Raw genomic sequence first — 19,860 nt, forward strand, 5'->3', positions numbered from 1 at the left:
TGCACTTCATTTGAAAACTGTCTCGCAATTTAGTCTTACATCTATCCATCAACTTAACTGATTGAAGACTCCACAAGATGTGTTACCCATATCTACCAGAACCGTGACGTCATGGACACATATAGCAGCGCACCGAATCACTTTAATCAACATTCAGATATCTAATCAGGTAACATCAGGGACACATACAGCGATGCACTGAATCAGTTTAATCAACATTCAGATATATAATCGGCTTCCGTCACTTGTGCTTGTCGCAATATAAGCATTGATCATATCACAGAGAAAAACAAGCGCGTATATGATATACTGAATCATGAAGTGGCCGCCTAGAAGTCTAATATGTATGTGCATCCCTAGCAAAGATCATGTGTCGAATTATTATGCTCAAATAACTATTACAAATCAGTCTCAGCAACAAAATCTTCGCCAAATCAGTCTCAGCACAATCACATTTCTCACCGGCATGAACCGAGTTACCAACTGGAAGGCCAGAATGCATGCACCCCGTATCCTGTCTTCCAATTATCCAAGTACACGACCTTTTTCACCGCCCAGAACGAGATCAAGAGAGCAAGAATCATAACAACCCGCTGAACCGCGAGATTACGAACTTTAACGAGCAGATGAGTCACGAGAGCCATCAACACCCCAACGATTGTGTACAAGAACCCCACTGCAAAGCCCTCAGCTCCGAGCTGCATCCCCGAGCCCTGATAGAAGAACACGAGCTTCGAGGGATCATTCCGATCCGCCAAAAACATGGGCATCTTCCGGATAATGTTATGCATTGTGCCCGCGACGCTGAAGAAGTAGACGAAGACTGCACCGAAGAGCCAAACTTTCTTGTCGTGGAGAAGAGTCTCCCCAGCCCAGACCCGCTTGATCATGAAAGGAGACCAGACCAAGAGGATGGCTACGATGAACATGATCTGCATCTTGGACACAATGGGGGGACGGGTGATGGGGCCAACAGAGATCTTCGTCCTAGATTCGATGAACTCGGCCATCGACTCGGCGAGCCGGGAGAAATCGCCCTGGTCCATCTGATCCGACTCTTTGAGGGACCTGACATGGGGCCCCACGAGGCGGATGTGGGGGAGGGAGTTGACGCCGAAGAGGGCGAAGCTGGACTGGGACTGCTTAAACTCAATTTCGCAGAAGAAGAGCTTAGATCGGGCAATGGGGTTGTCCTGGTTGTTGGCGATGAAGGAGGAAGAGAGAAGGGCAAACTCCTTCTTCAGGGCGGTAAGGTGGAGCTCCGGCTTGTCGTGGAGCTGCTCGGCATCGAAGAATATGAGGATGGAGTAAGGCCTGGGGGTCTTCTGGGAGGTGAGGAAGCGGGAGATGGAGTGGTCGTCGAGGTGGATGACGCCCGATTGGGATCGGGACTGGAGGGCGAGGAGCTCCGCAGTGAGATCGGAGTCGGAGTCGGCGGCGGCGCGGCAAAGAAGGAGGAAGAGGAAGATCAGGGCCGCTGGAGAGAGCATCTTCGACTCCATGGATGTGACCAAACCTAATCCGAGGAGACTGGGTTTCAGAACCTTGGGGAAAGGCTTCTCCCCGAAGACGACGAAAGGAAGACGTTGACCTTTCGTTGACTTCGGGGGTGGGATAAGCTGAACTGTGGCTCGGTGGAATGAAAGCCCAATCACCTAGTCGGGCCCAATTCTCTTTAATTCTCCGTCGAAGCCCATTTGTTTTTGTTGGGCTAAAGAAGCCCATTTATCTGCAGATCCCCCAACTTTCGGTTTGTGGAACGCGTTGATTGAAAATTCTACCATACAAATTGATCGAAATGTGAGGGTATGATAGCGATACTTCTTCCCATTTTAATAGCTGAATCTGATCTTAAGATTTCAACGGCGGAGATCTGAATGTATGATACATCCATTGGCTATCATTATCAAGAAATTTCGTTTTGAACCCTTCGTGTTTATCATAATTGGCAAGAAAGGAATAACAAAATTTTCAAGTGAGAAAAAAATGAAAAAATTTTCAAGGGGAAAAATTCTCCTCCCTTGAAGCTATTGTTCATCAGATCATCCAGTATGTGAGGAGAGGATTGCCTCCATTTGGACCATCCCAAAGCTTGGATTTAAGTTAAGTTGTTTTATTGTTTTACTTCTTGTTTGAAATTGCCAGAACTTGTATTAGTCTTTCTTTTGGCTTTTGGATTTAGTCTCTTTTTGTCCACTTGGATTCTCACTGAATTGATATGCAAGTTTAGGCAAATGATGGAATGATAGATAGGCACTTATTATTTAGAAAAAAAAAGAGTAATTAAATTATATGTTATCGCGATGGGTCTTTTAGACTGTCTTGTGTTTTCCAAAGCCGGTTTTCGATTTATGTCTTTCAATAATCAATTATTGCAATGGGGAGGTAATTGTACCATAGACCGTCCCCAATTTATATGTTCGGCTATTTGCATTTTCTAAGATGGGTTTTGAATTATATTTTGATATATTAAAAGATTAACCAAAAAGTTTTTGTAATTATTACACCGAAAATAAAATTGCAATATAATCTTTAATTAAATGGAAAAGGGCAAAAACGGATGACAGCTGTGGGATTTGAACCCACGCCCTTTCGGACCAGAGCCTAAATCTGGCGCCTTAGACCACTCGGCCAAACTGTCGGATTGTTGAACCTTTCGATGAAATATATTAGATGAACAAAATATAGGAAATTGTATCATTGTATGTCACCGACAGAGGGCACGTGATGGACTTCTGTACACAACCATGAGACATTGAAATCCCAACTGGGAGCCATCTGACTTTTAATTTGTAATCTTTTATTTGGACACCGCAGACTTTTTATTTAACCGATTATTAGAATTATAATTTCCCTAAATTTTCATTCCCTAATCGATAAATCACTTAAGAGTGTGAAATTATTGAATCTTATAACTAAATAAATGTCAGATCTTCTCATTATAGAAGTAGATGCTGGATGCACGGTGTGATAATGAATCTCTCACCTCATTTGATGAAACCAGTTCAATTGATTTGGTTATTCGGACTTCAAATTGTTCTCTGCAATCAATGAAGTTCAAAACTTTTTTTCAGTATCGTTATTAACAAAAATAAATTATTTATTTAATATAAAGCATGTCGATTGATGAGATTGAGTATGTTGGTCATGTTTTAAACCGAGGAACCTCCTCTTTAACCCTTTCCTCTTTAATTTAACCAATGCCAACAAAATAGCACTACTTTTCATCAGTCTCCATTAACTAAAGAAATCAAAAGTGCTACTTTAATTTGATTAACAATTCATGTGCCCCATAAAAACGGAACCGTGTTTTATCAAACCGTGCAAGCTGCGTCATATTTTCAGTTCATTCAGTATTCCATATAAAAAATGTAGCTGTGCTCCTAATGTTGGACAGATTACTTACCTCGATTTTTCACTAGATTTTTCTTGATAATAATAAGCTATAAGCTCAAAAAAAAGGATTTTTTTTATAGACCATATAGTATATAGTAGAGGAATTTTCAAATTTCTCCGCTTTAAAACCTTTTCCAGCTTTTGACTAAAGCTATGGGGCCCACTCCTTAATCTAGGGTAAATTACAGCTTAAGAAAAGTGATTATTTAATTCAGAACCAAATTAATCAAGAGATATTTTCTTATCTATTGATTAAGACTCATCCGAACTCAAGCACTAATAAGCCTTATCGAAGCATAGTCTGTCCATTAATAACATAATTTATTAATTGTACCACGGTTTTGCATAAATTTAAAGCTTTTTGATAGAGCAATAAGATGATTGTTCCCCACCACCAAATCCAGTTGGCAAATCTAAGAAGTTTCTGAGTATTGAATAAGCCAATCGATGCCATTCACGTTCTTGCACGATATGAATGGACCCACCCACCTTTTTTTTTTTCTTTCTTTTTTAATATTTTCTGACAATAACATTGCCCAATGGGCTGCATTGCCCGCTGTGGAGCCAGATTTGATTCATCCATCTTCTTCACTGTCACTGTTCCATTCCATTTCCTAGTATGCCCATGCGGGCTTCTCTTGTCCCTAAGGAAAAAGAAAGATTCCAAGTCCATATTATTGGAAGAATGAAATCCACCATCTTTAGTGATTCAAGTCTAAGGTTGATTTTATTACAATGCGGACCGTCATTCGATATATTCGATGAAATACTACAAAGAAATTGAAGAGGTCTTTTAAACGCCTTTACAATAAGCTTATAGTAATCGATACAACTGCTAAAATTTCTAGTAAAAGTCAAGCAGGGAGGATATAACAACGCTCATATCAATCGGAAACATGAATGTTGTATTGATGGGATGCCATTGACCGTTCAACCCGAGTAAATTGTATCACCATGTAAGATCTTCGATGTTTACTCGAATCGAATAAATTAATCAGAAAATGCCATTTTAGTTTGGTCAGTTCCCTCTTCTGCCCTTCACGCAGACATTTCAATGACTATTGAAAAATTATTAAACACATTTAATGCCATCTCCTCCCTTTCGTCCTCCTGAAGATCCCATTCCATTCCACTTTTTCTTCTTCATCCCTCCTCTCCTCTCTCTGCTTCAGTGCTTCTCCATATTCGCCAATGGAGAAGAGGGTCTCAGCTCTTGTTTTGATTCCACTTCTAGCTGTAATGGTGCGAATGGATCCGTCGTCAGCGACATCCGAGTCGAAGGCAAACTTCGAGGACCAATTCAACATTATGTGGTCGGAAGACCATTTCAAGACCTCCGAGGACGGCCAGGTCTGGTACCTTTCCTTGGACAAAGAAACAGGTAAGATGCTAATATCCGTCCGCCTAGTCGAACAGAGTTAGCCGTATTCATGTTATTCGGTGGCCATTCCCTGATTTTGGTTGTTTTGGATCGGATTCGGATATTAGGATGCGGGTTCCAGACGAAGCAGAGGTACCGATTCGGGTGGTTCAGCATGAAGTTGAAGCTCGTCGGTGGGGACTCTGCCGGTGTCGTCACGGCTTACTACGTAAGTAGCCGTTCACTCAAAACTCTAGAGACTTGGATGAGGCATAGGCAATCGACTGAACCGTCCTTAACTCATCGAAAGTTAAGTAGCAACTTGCTGGGCACGGTAGAATGAAATGAGAATGCGATTTCGCTACATTATAATCTGCATCGAATTCATCATTCCAGGTTACGGGATGGGACATAATCAAAGAAAGCTTCTAACTAGTTGAAGAAAAAAACTCCGATTTTACGTGAAAAATGCATTTTGTTCAATTAATCATCTACAACCTAGGAAGAAGCACAAAGATGGATCTACTGCTTCTTCAGTAAGATATGAAATATCCTTGGACCGCAATTATTGTTAGATGAGAGTATTCTCACTCAGTCGGACATTGGCTTGTCCTGCCATAAAATACTTTCAACGTGTTTCATACCTTTATAATGTAACCATCCAATGACAGCGCAGTTTGTTAATTATGTCATCGATCTATTTAATTGAATATCTTTCTCTTTCTTTTTCTTTTTCTTTTTTTCTCGTTTTAATTAAATTTTTCTTCATTTTCCCTCAATAAATAATCAACCTATTTAATTGTCTGGATGTAATAATTAAGTAATTTGAATTGGTATGTGGGGCAGATGTGCTCGGAGAATGGGGCAGGGCCAGAGAGGGATGAAGTGGACATTGAGTTCTTGGGGAACAGATCGGGACAGCCCTATCTCATACAGACCAATGTGTATAAGAATGGGACTGGCAACCGGGAGATGAGGCACATGCTCTGGTTCGACCCCACCAAGGACTTCCACACTTATTCCATCCTCTGGAATAACCAACAGTTAGTGTAAGTTCTCATATGCCGATCTCGATCTCGATCCGGTTTGTATTGGAGCCCGTCACAGGACTCAAATCAGTCTTACCATTATTACCGTGTTATGAATATCATAATTGTCTTAATATCTAGTGACTAACTTCTCGTTGAATATATGCAAACAGGTTCTTTGTGGACAAAGTCCCGATAAGGGTATGCAAGAACAACGGGAAACCGAACAACTTCTTCCCCAATGAGAAGCCCATGTACCTTTTCTCGAGCATCTGGAACGCTGACGACTGGGCCACCCGGGGCGGCCTGGAGAAGACCGACTGGAAGAAGGCTCCGTTCGTGTCTTCGTACAAGGACTTCAGCTTCGACGGGTGCCAGTGGGTCGACCCGTACCCAAAGTGCGTGTCCACGACCACCGATAACTGGTGGGACCAGTACGACGCGTGGCACCTCTCAGATTCGCAGAAGAAGGACTATGCTTGGGTGCAAAGGAACCTCGTGATATATGACTATTGCAAGGACACGGAGAGGTTCCCCACTTTGCCTGAGGAGTGCTCACTCAGCCCTTGGGATTAAAATTTAAATTATTGCCGAAATTCTTTAGAGGGGAATTTCCTATTTTTGATATTTTTGCACCATGAGCAACTGTTGTATTCCATTATGAGAAATTATTAAATTTATTATATTATTTATTTCCATATATAATCAATAAAAATGTGTATTATGTGGTTCTATGTTCATTTTCTTTCTCAATTTTATTTGTCCTTCTGAACAATTATGCGTGTCTGATTAGAGCAATTATGTCTCATGGTTTGGGTTAAGATTACGCTCAAGCGAGATCAATCTTGGCTAATAGACTAAGGACAATTAGTGATCTCACCAAAATAATGATGATGATGATGATGATTACAAATATCGAAGAAATTGAATAAGAGGATAAAACTGCTATAGTTGTATCCTAATCAGATTATACTAGACAAAAAATAATTTAATCGTACTTTTTTTGGGACTACGAGATTTCTCACTACGCTAACTCAAACTCCTCTTCATTTCGTTGGTCAACTTTGACCACAGAGTATTTGTGGGTTTAGAACCCCTACAATACGATAAAGAGTACAGAAATTGCTAATTAACAAAATTGCTATTACAAGTTTTTTCATTGTAACCTCTACAAAAATAATTTTTATCATATATATTTATAGTATTTGATTGGACAAATTACGCCATATATCCTATGATTTCACCGTTTTTTGAAATCTATCATATACTTTTAAAATTATCAAAAATATTTCATGATTTATATTTTTTTCCAAAATATATGTCGCCGTTATATCTTCCATCAACATTTAATGGTCTTGCCACTGTAGCCCTTTACTGAGATAGATTTAAGAAAAAAATTAAAACCACGGGATGGATTTAAGAAAAAAATTAAAACCATAGGATATATTTGAGAAAAAATTAAAACCATGAGATAGATTTGGAGTCTATTTACGTTTCATTAACGGAAAATACATGCCGGAATAGATTTGAAAAACAATGTAAACTATGAGATCTTTTTAATAATTTTAAAAGCATAGAATAGATTTGAAAAAAAAGAAGAAGGTGAAATCATGAAATATATAGGGTAAAAACACCGTATTTGATGGATACTATCTCTCACCTAACGATGTTGAGCGATCTTGGTGCTCAACCATTGTAGCAACAACCAGATATATCAATACTCCATTTTTCATAAAATTCTTTCATTCAACAAAAAGAAATGATAATAAGTAATACACTGGATCCTATATATTACATGATTGTATTTTCTTTCATACGTATATATAGAGATAGTTCATCGTTTGTTTAAATAATGTTGATCTCTAGTTAATATGAAATCATAACCCTCTAATCTATATATGATATAATTTACTTACCTGAGGTTCAAGATGATGATGGGCTACACGGTTCCAAGATTACACCTCGTAGGTTTTATTTAGGACAACAGATGAAAAACTTTCCTACTGAAATTCCCCTTCGTGTGAGGGACTATAGAGCCAAAAAGTGGGTTCTTTCTCTCGAACGCAATATTCTTTTAAGCATTTAATAATCAAATTCAATCTATTATAAATATATGATTTATAACTTCTTATGAGTTCAAGTTCTTTTAACTTGTAGACTAAGGTGGCAACACAATACTGTGTTAACTGTCATGTCCTTATTACTGGTGATAAGTGGTGACCGGAAAGGTCTTGCAACTACTGACATGCTCTTTGTGATGTGGCATATCTTGACGTACCGTTTCGGTTTTTACTATTTTACATGTAGATATATGGATGGGTGGGGGTGGGGGGAGGAATTAAATAAACATGGGCCGTGAGAGGCGGTCGGAGGTCGGCCCGCGATCGGCCCATAAAAACCAATCGTCGCGCGGGCAAGGAGCAGGAAAGCGAACGCTCTGGAATAGGGAATCGCAACTGGAATAGGAATTCCGTCCGCGGTTGAGCTTTCTCCGTTGATTAGGGCACAGATTATCGATACCGGTAAGAAGCTAGCGAGGCGGAGGAGAAGAGGATTTTCAGCTCAGGAGCTCGACTATGGTGTGCGAGAAGTGTAAGCCCCTCGTTCCCTCTTCCAATAGGCGCGATCTCGACTCTGAATTGCCCCAATATTTTGGATTAATTGATCTTTTAAAGAGTTGAAAGAATCGAATTTTTTGCGATTTCAGGTGAGAAGAAGCTGTCGAAGGTCATTGTGCCGGACAAGTGGAAGGAAGGGGCCAGCAACACTACCGAGGGCGGTGGCCGGAAAATCAACGAGAACAAGCTCCTCTCCAAAAAGAAAAGGTCCTCCCTTTTCCTCTTGTCTCAACCCTAGAAACTGTCGATCTCAGTGTCCGTGTGTGTATTTAGGCCAGTGGGATCAATCGGTTCTGCGAAACATTGGAAACGGACAATCCTTTAGCTGCTGAAAGGGTCCAATTTGATGCGCGGTAATACAGAATGCAATGAATTACCAGCTCAAGGATGTCGAGAATCGACTTGGATCCTATTTGCTTCCTTTCCTATTTGCTTTGGTTGATTTCTGGGAAAAATCGGGCATACTGTCTTACTCAGAATGTTAAAGGAATGGTCTGTTATGGGTCGGTGATCATCTCAGATCGATGAGTTATAGAACTATATCAAAGGAGTAAGTTTAGTTGATTACCCAGCGTAAGCTTAGATTACTTCATGAGTTTAAGAATGTGTTCAGTTCTGAAAGCGATCAGGATGCTGCATGTGGTTGCTTTGTGGTTACAAATTTGAAGCGCCTCCGATGTAGTTGAGAATAATGAATGCACTTCTTGTGCTGTGCTGTGTTGTCTGAAACTGAATTCCCTTATGCTTTATGTATTCGTGGAATCCATCGTGTACAAATTCTTCATCTACTTTGGAGGCTAAATTCATTGTTCTTATTGACTCAAAGTACTTCCAGGTAGCCTCGACTGAACAGATTTTGTTAACTTGCAGGTGGACTCCTTACGGGAACACCAAATGCATCATCTGCAAGCAGCAAGTACACCAAGACGCCAAGTACTGCCACACTTGTGCCTATAGCAAAGGTGCTGATTTCAGTCCCTATGCTTTCATCATAGTATATATAAGAGTGTGTTTATATGTATGTGCTTTTGGTATCAACTGCTGAAGTTATTAGGCTTTTGTAGGGGTATGCGCGATGTGCGGGAAACAAGTACTTGACACCAAGGTTTACAAGCAAAGCAATGTGTAATGATAGGCGAGATCTCTGCTTCCTTTCTTAATGCTAGTACCTTGAGCACGATTTCATTTTCTTGTATTGAGCCGCTAACCCTTGTATTTCGAGCTTGCCAGGCTCGTGATTTAGGCTGTAAAAGTGAATCGAAAATGATATGTATTGTGTGTATAAGAGCTTGGCTTTAGCATCATTTTCTGCCTTTGCTGCTATTGTTATCAGTTATCTCAGCTGCCATTTGATTACGAGTTCGGATTGTTGTGCTGCACCCTCTAGTAACCGCTATTCCTCGTTTAGTGTTTGCCGAGAAAAGCAAGTCCCAACTAGATTATGGACAGAAAATGATTGTTTTGGCTAGTTTTTAATTGAAAACCAATAGAATGATGCTGATCCCTCACTTAGAACACTTCGATAACGATAATTCCATTGGACAAGAATTTTGTACATTATACAACTGATAGAGTGAGGGACAGGGACATCATAACTACTCTATACATCGAAAAGGTGGAGACATATTTTACACCAACTTCTAAAGAGAGAAATTGTGAAGACGACATTTTCATGTTTTCCCCACTTGACAGTGAAGTTTGTGGGTCTTTTTAGCTCTGATCAGTTAATATTTTATTTCCTTTCATTCACTGGTGGAGTATCTCGAGTTCCAGTACTTCTCGATCTCCTCTGCGGTTCTTCCCGGGATTCTTCCAGCGATCAGAGACCACCTGCGCACCCGCGGATCGAGAAAATACTCTTATCAGCAATAGGGTTCAGAGCAATTGATCGAACAATATCGATTTTCCTAGATTGAATGACGTGTAACGATATGGGCCCGTGGGTCCTAGATCGAACTAGCTACATGTCTCGTGCCCGAGGACTAAACATCGGACGTAAGAACTTATTTAAAGCACAAAGCAGGGGAACTTAAGGGAAAAGGTTTTACCTTTCTCCAACAAGGTTGTACATCCTAATGATAAGTGTTTCCTCATCATCCGAGAACTCTAGCTTCGATTCTTGGCTCGTTTCCTCTGAGTAAACGAACATCGGCATCAGTACAAAAGATGCAATTTATCAACGAAACACGACAGAAGAATTAGCCGAATGCTTCTAGAATGTATTCAGAAGAGAATGCAAGAGCAGAGTAAATGGAGGGGTACAAGGAATGGTCAAACTAATGGGTACCTCTGGAGTCAACATAGGTGTCATCGGAGGAAGAATGTTCGGAATCCGCCATTGAAGGCCACACCTGAACTGAGGGGAACTCAGTGGATGCTTGTGTGAACAAGAAGGAAGAGAGAGAAAGAGAAGAAGGCGATGCTGATGTTGAGGTGTGTTTGAGTGGACAATTGGACTATGGAGGCGCTTAAATATTAATAATGGAGAGGGGGAGAGAGAGAGAGAGAGGGCTGTATCATATTCTTACTAGGAAAGCAAAAATAGGAATCACGAGATACCACACTTAACTAATCGCGTTTCATGAGGGTGAATTTTACCTATAGTGCAAGTGCACGAAACTTATCAGAAGTACTTGATAGTCAGGATCAATTAACACCTAAAGAGGAATTTAGTATCAGCCAACGGATGGAAGAAATCTTGTAATTTGATTGCACAAAAAAAAAAAAGGTTAGAAAATAGGAAAGGCATGGGGTAAATATAAAATATCATTCTCAATAGTGGAGAATGGATGGTGTGGAAAGAGAGAAGACTGGTAGTTGAAACATTATTTATGAGGAGCTGAGCTGAATACCCTTATGCAAGTTTGATAGGTAGTTGAAATCTGATGTGTTATCAAATCGCTATAATAAATTAATTAAAAAATACACATACTTCTTTATGAAATTTTGCTATTACATTATTAAGAAAATTCTATCATAACATTGAATCTTCATGACATACTTAATACTTTAATTTAAATGTTTAGTATTTCGATTTAAGTGTTTATACTTTTATTATTTGTGATAAATTATACAAAATACTAAACACTTAAATTGAAAGTAAAAGTAAAAAAAATACTTATACTAATAACGATTATTAAAAATACTAAATAATTAAATTGAAAGTACTTATTATCGTGAGTTGATGTCATACTAGAAAGACCCTATTACATTTCTAACAACAACAATACTAATATGATAATGATGATAGTGAAGATAATGATTGCATGGGATAATTAATCACACTAGCCTTTCACACTGGTCTTTCTTTAATGATTTAGGGTGTACTTGTGTAAATCCTGTTTAGAGACTCAAAAACCCAAATGTGAAAAAAGACCGATTTTATAATAGCCGTTTATTCTCTTTCTGATAATAGACGGACCAGAACCGAGCACAAATTATATGTTGCAATTGCGGAGTCTGGAAGCCTGGGAGATATCACTTAACAACAAAGGACTTAAGCATTGTATTGGATGTAATTTAATGGCAGAGACTTTAACGGGGGAAAATTATACTTCTACATCAGTAACTTTAATTACTTTTTTTTTCGTCCTTTTTTTTTCTCTCTCCCTATTTTCAGCCACTTTCTTTATTAATTTCTCTATTAATATCCTTCAGTAACTTTTATTGTTAATCAAGCTGAGTTGCAAGACTTTTATTGTTCCTACCTTTAAGTATATACTTGCAGGTTTATCCCATTAATTCTATTTGGTATATTCCCGTAAGGGTAGGAACATGATGCACCTATTATGACCGTTGGTTGTGATTGTTGGTGAAATTTTGCGTTCGGATGCCAGCTCGAGATACCCTGACTGCCCTATTTCATTATGGAGTAAAATTTCATCGTGGATTTAGGATGTTCTTCTTCCCATTTTCATTGGGGTCCACGATGAAGTATCGCTAGCAAATAATGATCGGATCTAATGGTGTCAAGATACCAAACTACAATTGTATATGTTTTTCTTTGATGCTTCTCCTCTTATTTTTTGTAGTTTGCCCGATGAATAAAGTTTGTTTCGGCTCTGGTAATTTTTGGTCAGGCATTTTACCTGCATTCATTTTTGCTGTGGATTAATAAATGGTTCACTTAACTGCTTGATAAAAAAAAAAAAGAACATGATGCACCTGTGGGTGAGATAAATAAAATATGAATCTTACCGAAAAAAAATAAAATATGAGTGAAAAGTTTACATTTATGCCCCTGATCTTTATAAAAATAGGCATTTTGCTCCTTTCAGTCTATTTCCCGATCGACGTGAGTCATACGCATAGCACATCACAGTTTTTAGTGGCAAAAAAGAATTTTGAATTTATTTATATAGCGAATCGTGTCAATCTATTCAAGAAGATAGGCAGGGAGTCTCCTGTATATTTGATTTCCAATATCAAACGTGTGCGTGATTGCACTTGCGCGGGTGCAATATTAATCGTGATTTAGTGGTGCACTCGGTTTTTGTGCATATCTGAGCAAGATCGGCAAGTTTCAAATTACATTAATTTCTTTTGATTGCACTAATCCTAGATTAGTATTGGAGCTAACGAAATTTTTTTTTTGGTGATTCTATTTCTTTCGTCAAGTGGCTGAAATACCGATGAAAATTGCAGCAACCAATCAACGTAAGTATAAGCATAATTAGTCATAAATTTATATTAACTAATGAAAGGATTAATTTATTCGTTTTTTCGCCTAAGATATTTTTTAATTGACTTATATATCCGAAATAACATTATAAAATCCTAAAATAACTTAAGATGTCCAGCAACAAATTCAGGAAAATTGTTCTGACAAAAAGATCTAAATCTTTCCAAAACTGCTGAAATTAATTGTACAAATATATTCATGGAGGACTTTCTAGCAAGTCCAAGAACATATACATATATATATACACTGAAGCTTTCACTATCTCATATTCTCATCTTCTTTCAATCCCTTCTTATTCCCATGAGATTAATACAAACGTGGAATTAAAAGGAAAATTGCATCATGACGCATTGACTGGGAGGTTTCTCTTTCTCTTTAGTGCTCTGTTCTTTTGCGGCCGTATCCTTGGCATGATTCTGTGTGCTGATAACCATTGGAGACCTCGATCCATTGGATACATTATTTTAATGAAATGAAAATGACATAAATCAAGAATAATGAATACAAAGTATGTATTTACTTAAAATCTTCAATGCTAACCTTTCTATACATCAAACTACCTACAAATGCCTAGTATACTTAATTAAGAACAAATACGACTCGTCCACCATCATCCATGCAACTATATTTGTTGTGTTAGAAAGAGTTCGTAAGTAGATTAGTTGGGCCCGTCCTGATTACATTAGTTAGCTTGTTTGGATCGCATGTTATATATGTATTATAAATAACTTTTTCTAACCCCTAATCCAAACTACCAGTAGAGGTGTCAAAGATGATATTAAAGTGCAAATTTCTTTTTTTTTGTCCATTTCTCTCATATATATATATATATATTATATACATACTATACATAAAATTTATATTATATATAAAATGTCATTATACTCTCGTGACTTTTTCTCTCATATTTTCGACAAGTGACTTTTGGTCACACATTTTTAATATATATATATGTATATATGTAACATCCCGAGAATTTTCTTCAATATACATATTTACAGATTTCATATATTATTTATTAAATTAAAAATTTTACATACATGTACACACGTATATGTGTGGGTCGTTTAATTTGATTTTGTGACAACCTCATATTCCTTATCATTATCAATTTAAATAAATTAATAATTTATTAATGTTTAATTATTGAATTTTATCGTAATAAAATTTTCGAATTTTACAAATGGTATCAGAGCCTAGGTTTTTCGATCTCCCAAGCCTGTGGGATATAAACTTATTTTCGATTACTTGAATTTCGGGGACAAAATTCTTTAAAGGTGGAGAGTTTGTAACATCCCGAGAATTTTCTTCAATATACATATTTACAGATTTCATCTGTTATTTATTAAATTAAAAATTTTACATACATGTACACACGTATATGTGTAGGTCATTTAATTTGATTTTGTGACAACCTCATATTCCTTATCATTATCAATTTAAATAAATTAATAATTTCTTAATGTGTAATTATCGAATTTTATCGTAATAAAATTTTCGCATTTTACAATATATATATATATATATACATACATACTAGCTCTTTCTCTTCATTACTCATTTTCGGATAAACCGCCTAGGATTCCCTAAGGTCGAAGCCAAGTAATCCTGGAGTCAAAACCATACGCGATGGCGAGCTTCAACGCCTTCCCTCGGCAACATGCTCAAGCCCTTGTAATCCGTTTCAATCCTAGAAAGCCTAAATTCGGCTTCAAGAGGACCCTAAGAAGTTAATACTACTGATTCCCTATGATAACCTCATATCGCTTATTTGAGCGACATTCTTTCTAATGTGCAAGATTTTCATTCGAGGCAATCACAAAACATACTCGAAGTCAACTTCTGGTATTAAAGAATTACATCGAACCCTAAGAACCCCTAGCCCAGAAGAGAGCGATTTAACAGAACATGGAGAGAGAGATATGTTGTAGAAAAGGATTTCTATTCTCATTCTGATATGATTACAACTGAGGGAGAGCTCACATTATATAGGTGAGGCTCCTCACAAACAGACACAAACAAGAAAGAGATATTTTTCTAAGTGACCGACAAGTTTAGTTGCAAATTACAGACTGATTACAACCGACGTATAAGGATAATGACCTGAGGCCATTAATTACATGACTTTTAAGAAAATTACAAACAAGACTTTAATAAATTAAATACTTAAGCCGAGGTAGCGGGATCACTGCTACTATGACAGTCGCTATCACTTTCGCTGCTGCGTCTCTTTCGGCTCCCTTTTTCTTTCCACCGATTTATCTTGTATAGGGCCCAGTTGAATTCTTCTTCCATGAGATCACCCCACCAGTCATCATCATGTGAGGGTGTCGGTAGTACTGGTTGAGGTCAGCTGTCTCGGTTTTGTAGATTGGCACATGAATTGGGACCGGCTTGATCAGTGACCTGGGTTGGCTGCTGGAAGCTCGAACTGGGTTGATCTCCTTGTGCCTAGTTTGGTGGATAGAACGGAGAGTCAGCTGGTGGATCAAGGTCCAGCTGCATGAAAACATCTGGGTCAGGAGAATATGGATTCTGAGAGTCAGGATGAGGAATAAGATTTTCTTCATTGTATGCTCTTTCAATTATGCGCTTGGTGAGCAAATAGTCTCCTAGATAATCCCACTCCATTGGGACCTAGCTAGTGGCCATATGACCAGAGGGACTACACCATTCTTCTCACAGATGATTCGTTGAAATTCTCTGTATTCGTGCTCATCATCACAGATATCTGTGAGTAGAGTCTTCTAGACTTCTGAGGAGTAATTCCTTTGGAATTTAGATGGTTCTCCTCGTGTCTGTGCAGTTCTTCCTCTTCTGGGACCACCTACATACCATGTTTGATGGAACTAGACAATAATGTGCCTGTCCATTTATGGTAATGGTTGCAACCTTTTGGCTTCTTGAGTAAAAATGGCTTCCTACTCCTGAAGTGGCCTAAACCATTCTAGGAACAGATAAAATGCGTATCTGAATTCCTGACTTCAGTAGGGTAGTTGATCATGTCCTTAACTATAGAGTTATGCCGGAGAAATCTGAGGATTTCTGGTAGTTCAAACTGGATGCCAATGATGTAGCAGTAGCACAAATACTAGTAGAACCATTTCATGTCCTCTGGGTATGGTGCAATTCCAGAGTGTTTGAATGGGTGGATGAATGGGTACTGAGGATGCATCCCGAACGGGTGGAGAGTGAGTCTTCTATGGTATCGGAATATTCTCCATTGATAATGTCAGAGAAAGTTGCGAGCTTCCACTAGGAATCTTCTTTCCCTTACCAAGTTTGAGACTTCAGGGGGAATGTCTCCCCTAATCCTTCCAAGGCTTCTCTAATGAACGCTTGTGACTTGGTTCTGTGCACGCAGGGTGGTGAACATGTAGATAATAGGCAAAACCTGCAGAGTCTGCCATGTTTGTGCCTATTCCTTCATGGATAAGAAGTCTGCTAGTGTGTTGTGTTTCCCTATGATGCGTTTGACTTCAAAGTCAAACTTGGAAAACCATTCTGCCCACCGTAAGAGCTTTGGGCGAGGCAATTGTTTATGCTTGAACTGCAGCATCTTGGGGAAGCTAGACATATCCATTTTCACCCTGAACCTGTGTCTAATGAGGTGGACTTCGAACTTCTTTGTCTCATTTATAACCGCCAGGATCTCTTTGAACATGGAATAATAGTACTGCTCTGGCAGTTTGAACTTTCCACTCCGGTAACCATAGATGTGGCGTTTACCTTGGAGTTCTTCAATAAGGACTGCTCCCCAGTACCTGTCACTTGCATCTGTCTGGAGGATCCTTTTTTTCGTAAAGGGAATTTGGAGTGGAGGCAGTGATTGTAGCTGAGCCTTTAGCTCCTTGATCACTTTGGGTTGAGTAGGACCCCAAGCAGGGGCGTCCTTCTTCAGCATCTTTTCCAGAGGGCGAGTGAGCTTGGCTATTTTAAGAAGGAAATTCCTTAGGTAGTTGACTGTATCTAGAAATTGTTGGACTTGCTTCTTGGTGAGTAACTCCTCTGGGTATTTTAATAGCTCTTGAGCCTCGTGTGGCTCTAGTTGGTACTGGCCATTGGCAAGCTGCATCCCAAGGAAGTTAATCTCCCGTTGACCAATTACCATTTTCTTCTCAAAGAGCATGATTCCATAAGGTTTGACAATTTCTGAGAAGCGCCGGAGTAGGTGGACATGGGCTTCTCCTGTTGGGTTGAATAGAAGGTTATCACCGATGTATACGAGGGCTTGATCCATGATAGGAGCAAAGACACGACACATGGCCTTCTGAAACAGCGATGGTGCCGTTTTGAGTCCAAAAGGCACGACCTTCCATTGGTAATAGGCATTCGGGATACAGAACCGAGTTTTTGGTCTGTCTTCTAGATGGATCCCGAGTTGTCAAAAGCCCGCTTTCATACCAAACTTTGAAAACACCTTAGCCTCAGAGAGGCTAGTAAAGAGGGCTTGCTTGTTAAGCAATGGAAACTTGTCATCCTGCAGAAAAATAGTTAAAGGGTTGGTAGTTGATGACTAGGCGCAGCTTTCCTCTGACTTGCTTTGACCACTTGTTAACGTGGACTGCCTCGCAGACTCATGGTGAATCAGAGGGCTCTATGAGATCTTGCCGGAGTAACTCTGCACATTCGGCGGTAGCAAGTTGCTGATGCTCAAGGTTCATTCCTGAGTGATTGGCTTTGTAGGATTGATGCCCTCATTCTTCTTGAATGACAATCTTACAAAGAATTGCTCATTTTTCCATAGAGGATGAGGACACTTCTCAAGGAACTCAAAGTGAGAGTCCACACAAGACTGCTACTTAAGCTCTTGAAACAGTCCAATAAGGATCTGCTTGACTTTGTCTTCCTACACCATAAAGAGTCGAGGGATTTGCACATACGGTTGAAAGTAGTGCTTAAAATAGACTCCTTCTGGCATCATCCTAAGCTTGTTTACTTTTGTGATTATATACCAGTCAACTACGATGTCTTTCCTAGGTAGGGCTGAACTCAATACCCTGGTGATGAGAAAACATCCAAGAAAGAACTGGATCTTAATAGGTCGGTTGATGAGGTAGGTGGAAGACACCTCACTGGAGGCGATGCTGAAGTGCTTGGTATGCGGCTTCCAACACTCTTGTTTCCGGGTTCATGATGGTTTGAGCAGCTCCAGTATTTAGGAACGCAATAACCTTGAGAGACTTTGCGTATTTGGAAGTGTAAACCGCGACTGGAATGTGAGGAACTAAATTTAGTAGGTTAATCCCTTCAGTATCCTCGGTTGCCATGTAGCACGTATCAGACTCAGACTCTGAGAAGCTAGAGTCAGAATATGTCAGAACTTCCAAGGCCACGATGGACAATGATCCAACTTCTTCATCTAGAGAGAAGAGGGATTCCACATCCTCTTTCTCCAATGAAATGCCAGTAGCTATTTCCAGCTGTTGGACTAGCTTCACTCCTTACTTTGGAGCTCTTAGACAGTTCTTAGCAAAGTGACCAGGCCTGTTGCAAATATAGCACTTGGAAGACTAATACTTCTTCTCGAACTTCCTCTTCTTCCTCGGGTACTTCCATTTCTTTCCAGAATATCTTCTGGACTTGGCCTTGGAAATTTTTCACTTGTTATAGTGCTTTTTCTTCTTTGTTGGGCAATTGCAGGTCTTGTCTCTTCCAGAGCACTTGATGTATAACTTGGGCCGTTTGCAGGCCTTGTCCATTACTCTATCACCTCTTAGCATCTCTCTAATTACTTCCTTCTTTTGATAAGCTTCTTTAAGAGACACATGGATTTCCTATTGGATTTCTCCAACGGTACAGTCAATAATCCTTTTTCTTCTTGATTGCAATGACCTTTCTACTGCTCCTGCAAGTGGTGTAGGAATAGATGAAAGGAAAGCCTGTATGAGAGAGACATATGAGCTGAACTCATAGAACAGACGGACCATGTGTTTGAAGTGGAAGTCTAGACGCTTCTTCTTGTAGGAGCAACACTTTCTCTCGAAGAACTCTCTTCGTTTGAGCTCCTTGAAGTCGTCAGGATTTCCCACAAAGAACACATGCAGAATATGGATAGCTTCTGCGGAGTTCTTTATGAGGAACTGAACTTGATCCTACTCCCCTAAGCCAGTCCACCAATTTAGTAGTGTCCTAGTAAACCGAGATACGAAATCGGACATGAGCTCATGGTTACTGTCAACTGTTAGTGCCCGCGTAGTGAGATAGGCCAGGAACTCCTGCAATATGTCTAGCCATCTAGAATAGGGGATATCGTCTAGGGTAAAGACAAGATTCCCTTTGGACGGTGCTGTTACTGCTGCTGGCGAGGTATCTGTTACTTTATTTTGAACTTCATCGTTTGAGCCAACTCCTTTTCCCCTTCCCATTATCTTTATAGGGGGGATAAGACTCTTCGGTCTCCCATGAGTCTTCTGAAGCTTCATGAGAGGTCTCAGATTCCTTCTTTGTGGCTGAATTAGACACATCATCTTTTACTAGTATCTGATCAGCTCTGCATTGTTCATTGAGGAAGGAACTAAAAGGGTTTTCGTTAGGGAATACCATAAAGGCTCCCTAGATGTCTTCTTCTTCTTCTTCTTCTTCTTCTTCTTCTTCTTCTTCTTGTGGAGGCTTGGAGGTTGATGGGACTTCTGTAGGAGGGGTTTCATACACCTCCTTCTTGGCTTCTTTCTTTCTTCTTGCTACCTCAGTAGCCCGCCTTGTCTTTTTCGGCTGTGGTTCTTCCTGTGAGGGAAAGAACACTAAAGGCATTGATGGCCTTTCACTTTCTCCATA

The 19,860-nt window shown here is 39.4% G+C and overlaps 4 protein-coding genes and 1 non-coding gene across 5 annotated transcripts; 2 read left to right on the top strand and 3 right to left on the bottom strand.

Annotated features, from left to right (window-relative positions):
* Nucleotides 1–203: 203 nt before the first annotated feature.
* LOC116208351 (probable dolichyl-diphosphooligosaccharide--protein glycosyltransferase subunit 3B) lies at nt 204–1,646 on the bottom strand. Its single transcript, XM_031541729.1, has one exon. It carries the CDS (start codon nt 1,500–1,502, stop codon nt 477–479), a length of 1,026 nt encoding a protein of 341 aa, XP_031397589.1. The 5' UTR covers nt 1,503–1,646; the 3' UTR covers nt 204–476.
* Nucleotides 1,647–2,561: 915 nt separating this feature from the next.
* Nucleotides 2,562–2,641, bottom strand: TRNAL-UAG. Its single transcript has one exon. It is a non-coding gene; the product is annotated as a tRNA-Leu (tRNA).
* A 1,805-nt stretch (nt 2,642–4,446) lies between these two features.
* Nucleotides 4,447–6,486, top strand: LOC116206759 (probable xyloglucan endotransglucosylase/hydrolase protein 8). Its single transcript, XM_031539565.1, has 4 exons — nt 4,447–4,777; nt 4,885–4,985; nt 5,603–5,805; nt 5,958–6,486. The coding sequence occupies exons 1-4, from the start codon at nt 4,588–4,590 to the stop codon at nt 6,358–6,360; spliced, it is 897 nt and encodes a 298-aa protein (XP_031395425.1). The 5' UTR covers nt 4,447–4,587; the 3' UTR covers nt 6,361–6,486.
* Nucleotides 6,487–8,151: 1,665 nt separating this feature from the next.
* Nucleotides 8,152–9,715, top strand: LOC116209708 (cysteine-rich PDZ-binding protein). Its single transcript, XM_031543445.1, has 4 exons — nt 8,152–8,376; nt 8,492–8,609; nt 9,273–9,364; nt 9,467–9,715. Exons 1-4 carry the CDS (start codon nt 8,361–8,363, stop codon nt 9,529–9,531), a joined length of 291 nt encoding a protein of 96 aa, XP_031399305.1. The 5' UTR covers nt 8,152–8,360; the 3' UTR covers nt 9,532–9,715.
* Nucleotides 9,716–9,907: 192 nt separating this feature from the next.
* LOC116209709 (MYB-like transcription factor ETC1) lies at nt 9,908–10,865 on the bottom strand. Its single transcript, XM_031543446.1, has 3 exons — nt 10,690–10,865; nt 10,451–10,535; nt 9,908–10,232 (listed from the first exon to the last, which is right to left on the bottom strand). Exons 1-3 carry the CDS (start codon nt 10,739–10,741, stop codon nt 10,145–10,147), a joined length of 225 nt encoding a protein of 74 aa, XP_031399306.1. The 5' UTR covers nt 10,742–10,865; the 3' UTR covers nt 9,908–10,144.
* Between the last annotated feature and the right edge of the window lie 8,995 nt (nt 10,866–19,860).

The sequence above is a fragment of the Punica granatum genome, chromosome 5, assembly GCF_007655135.1.
Source record: "Punica granatum isolate Tunisia-2019 chromosome 5, ASM765513v2, whole genome shotgun sequence".
In the NCBI taxonomy this organism is placed as follows: Eukaryota; Viridiplantae; Streptophyta; class Magnoliopsida; order Myrtales; family Lythraceae; genus Punica; species Punica granatum.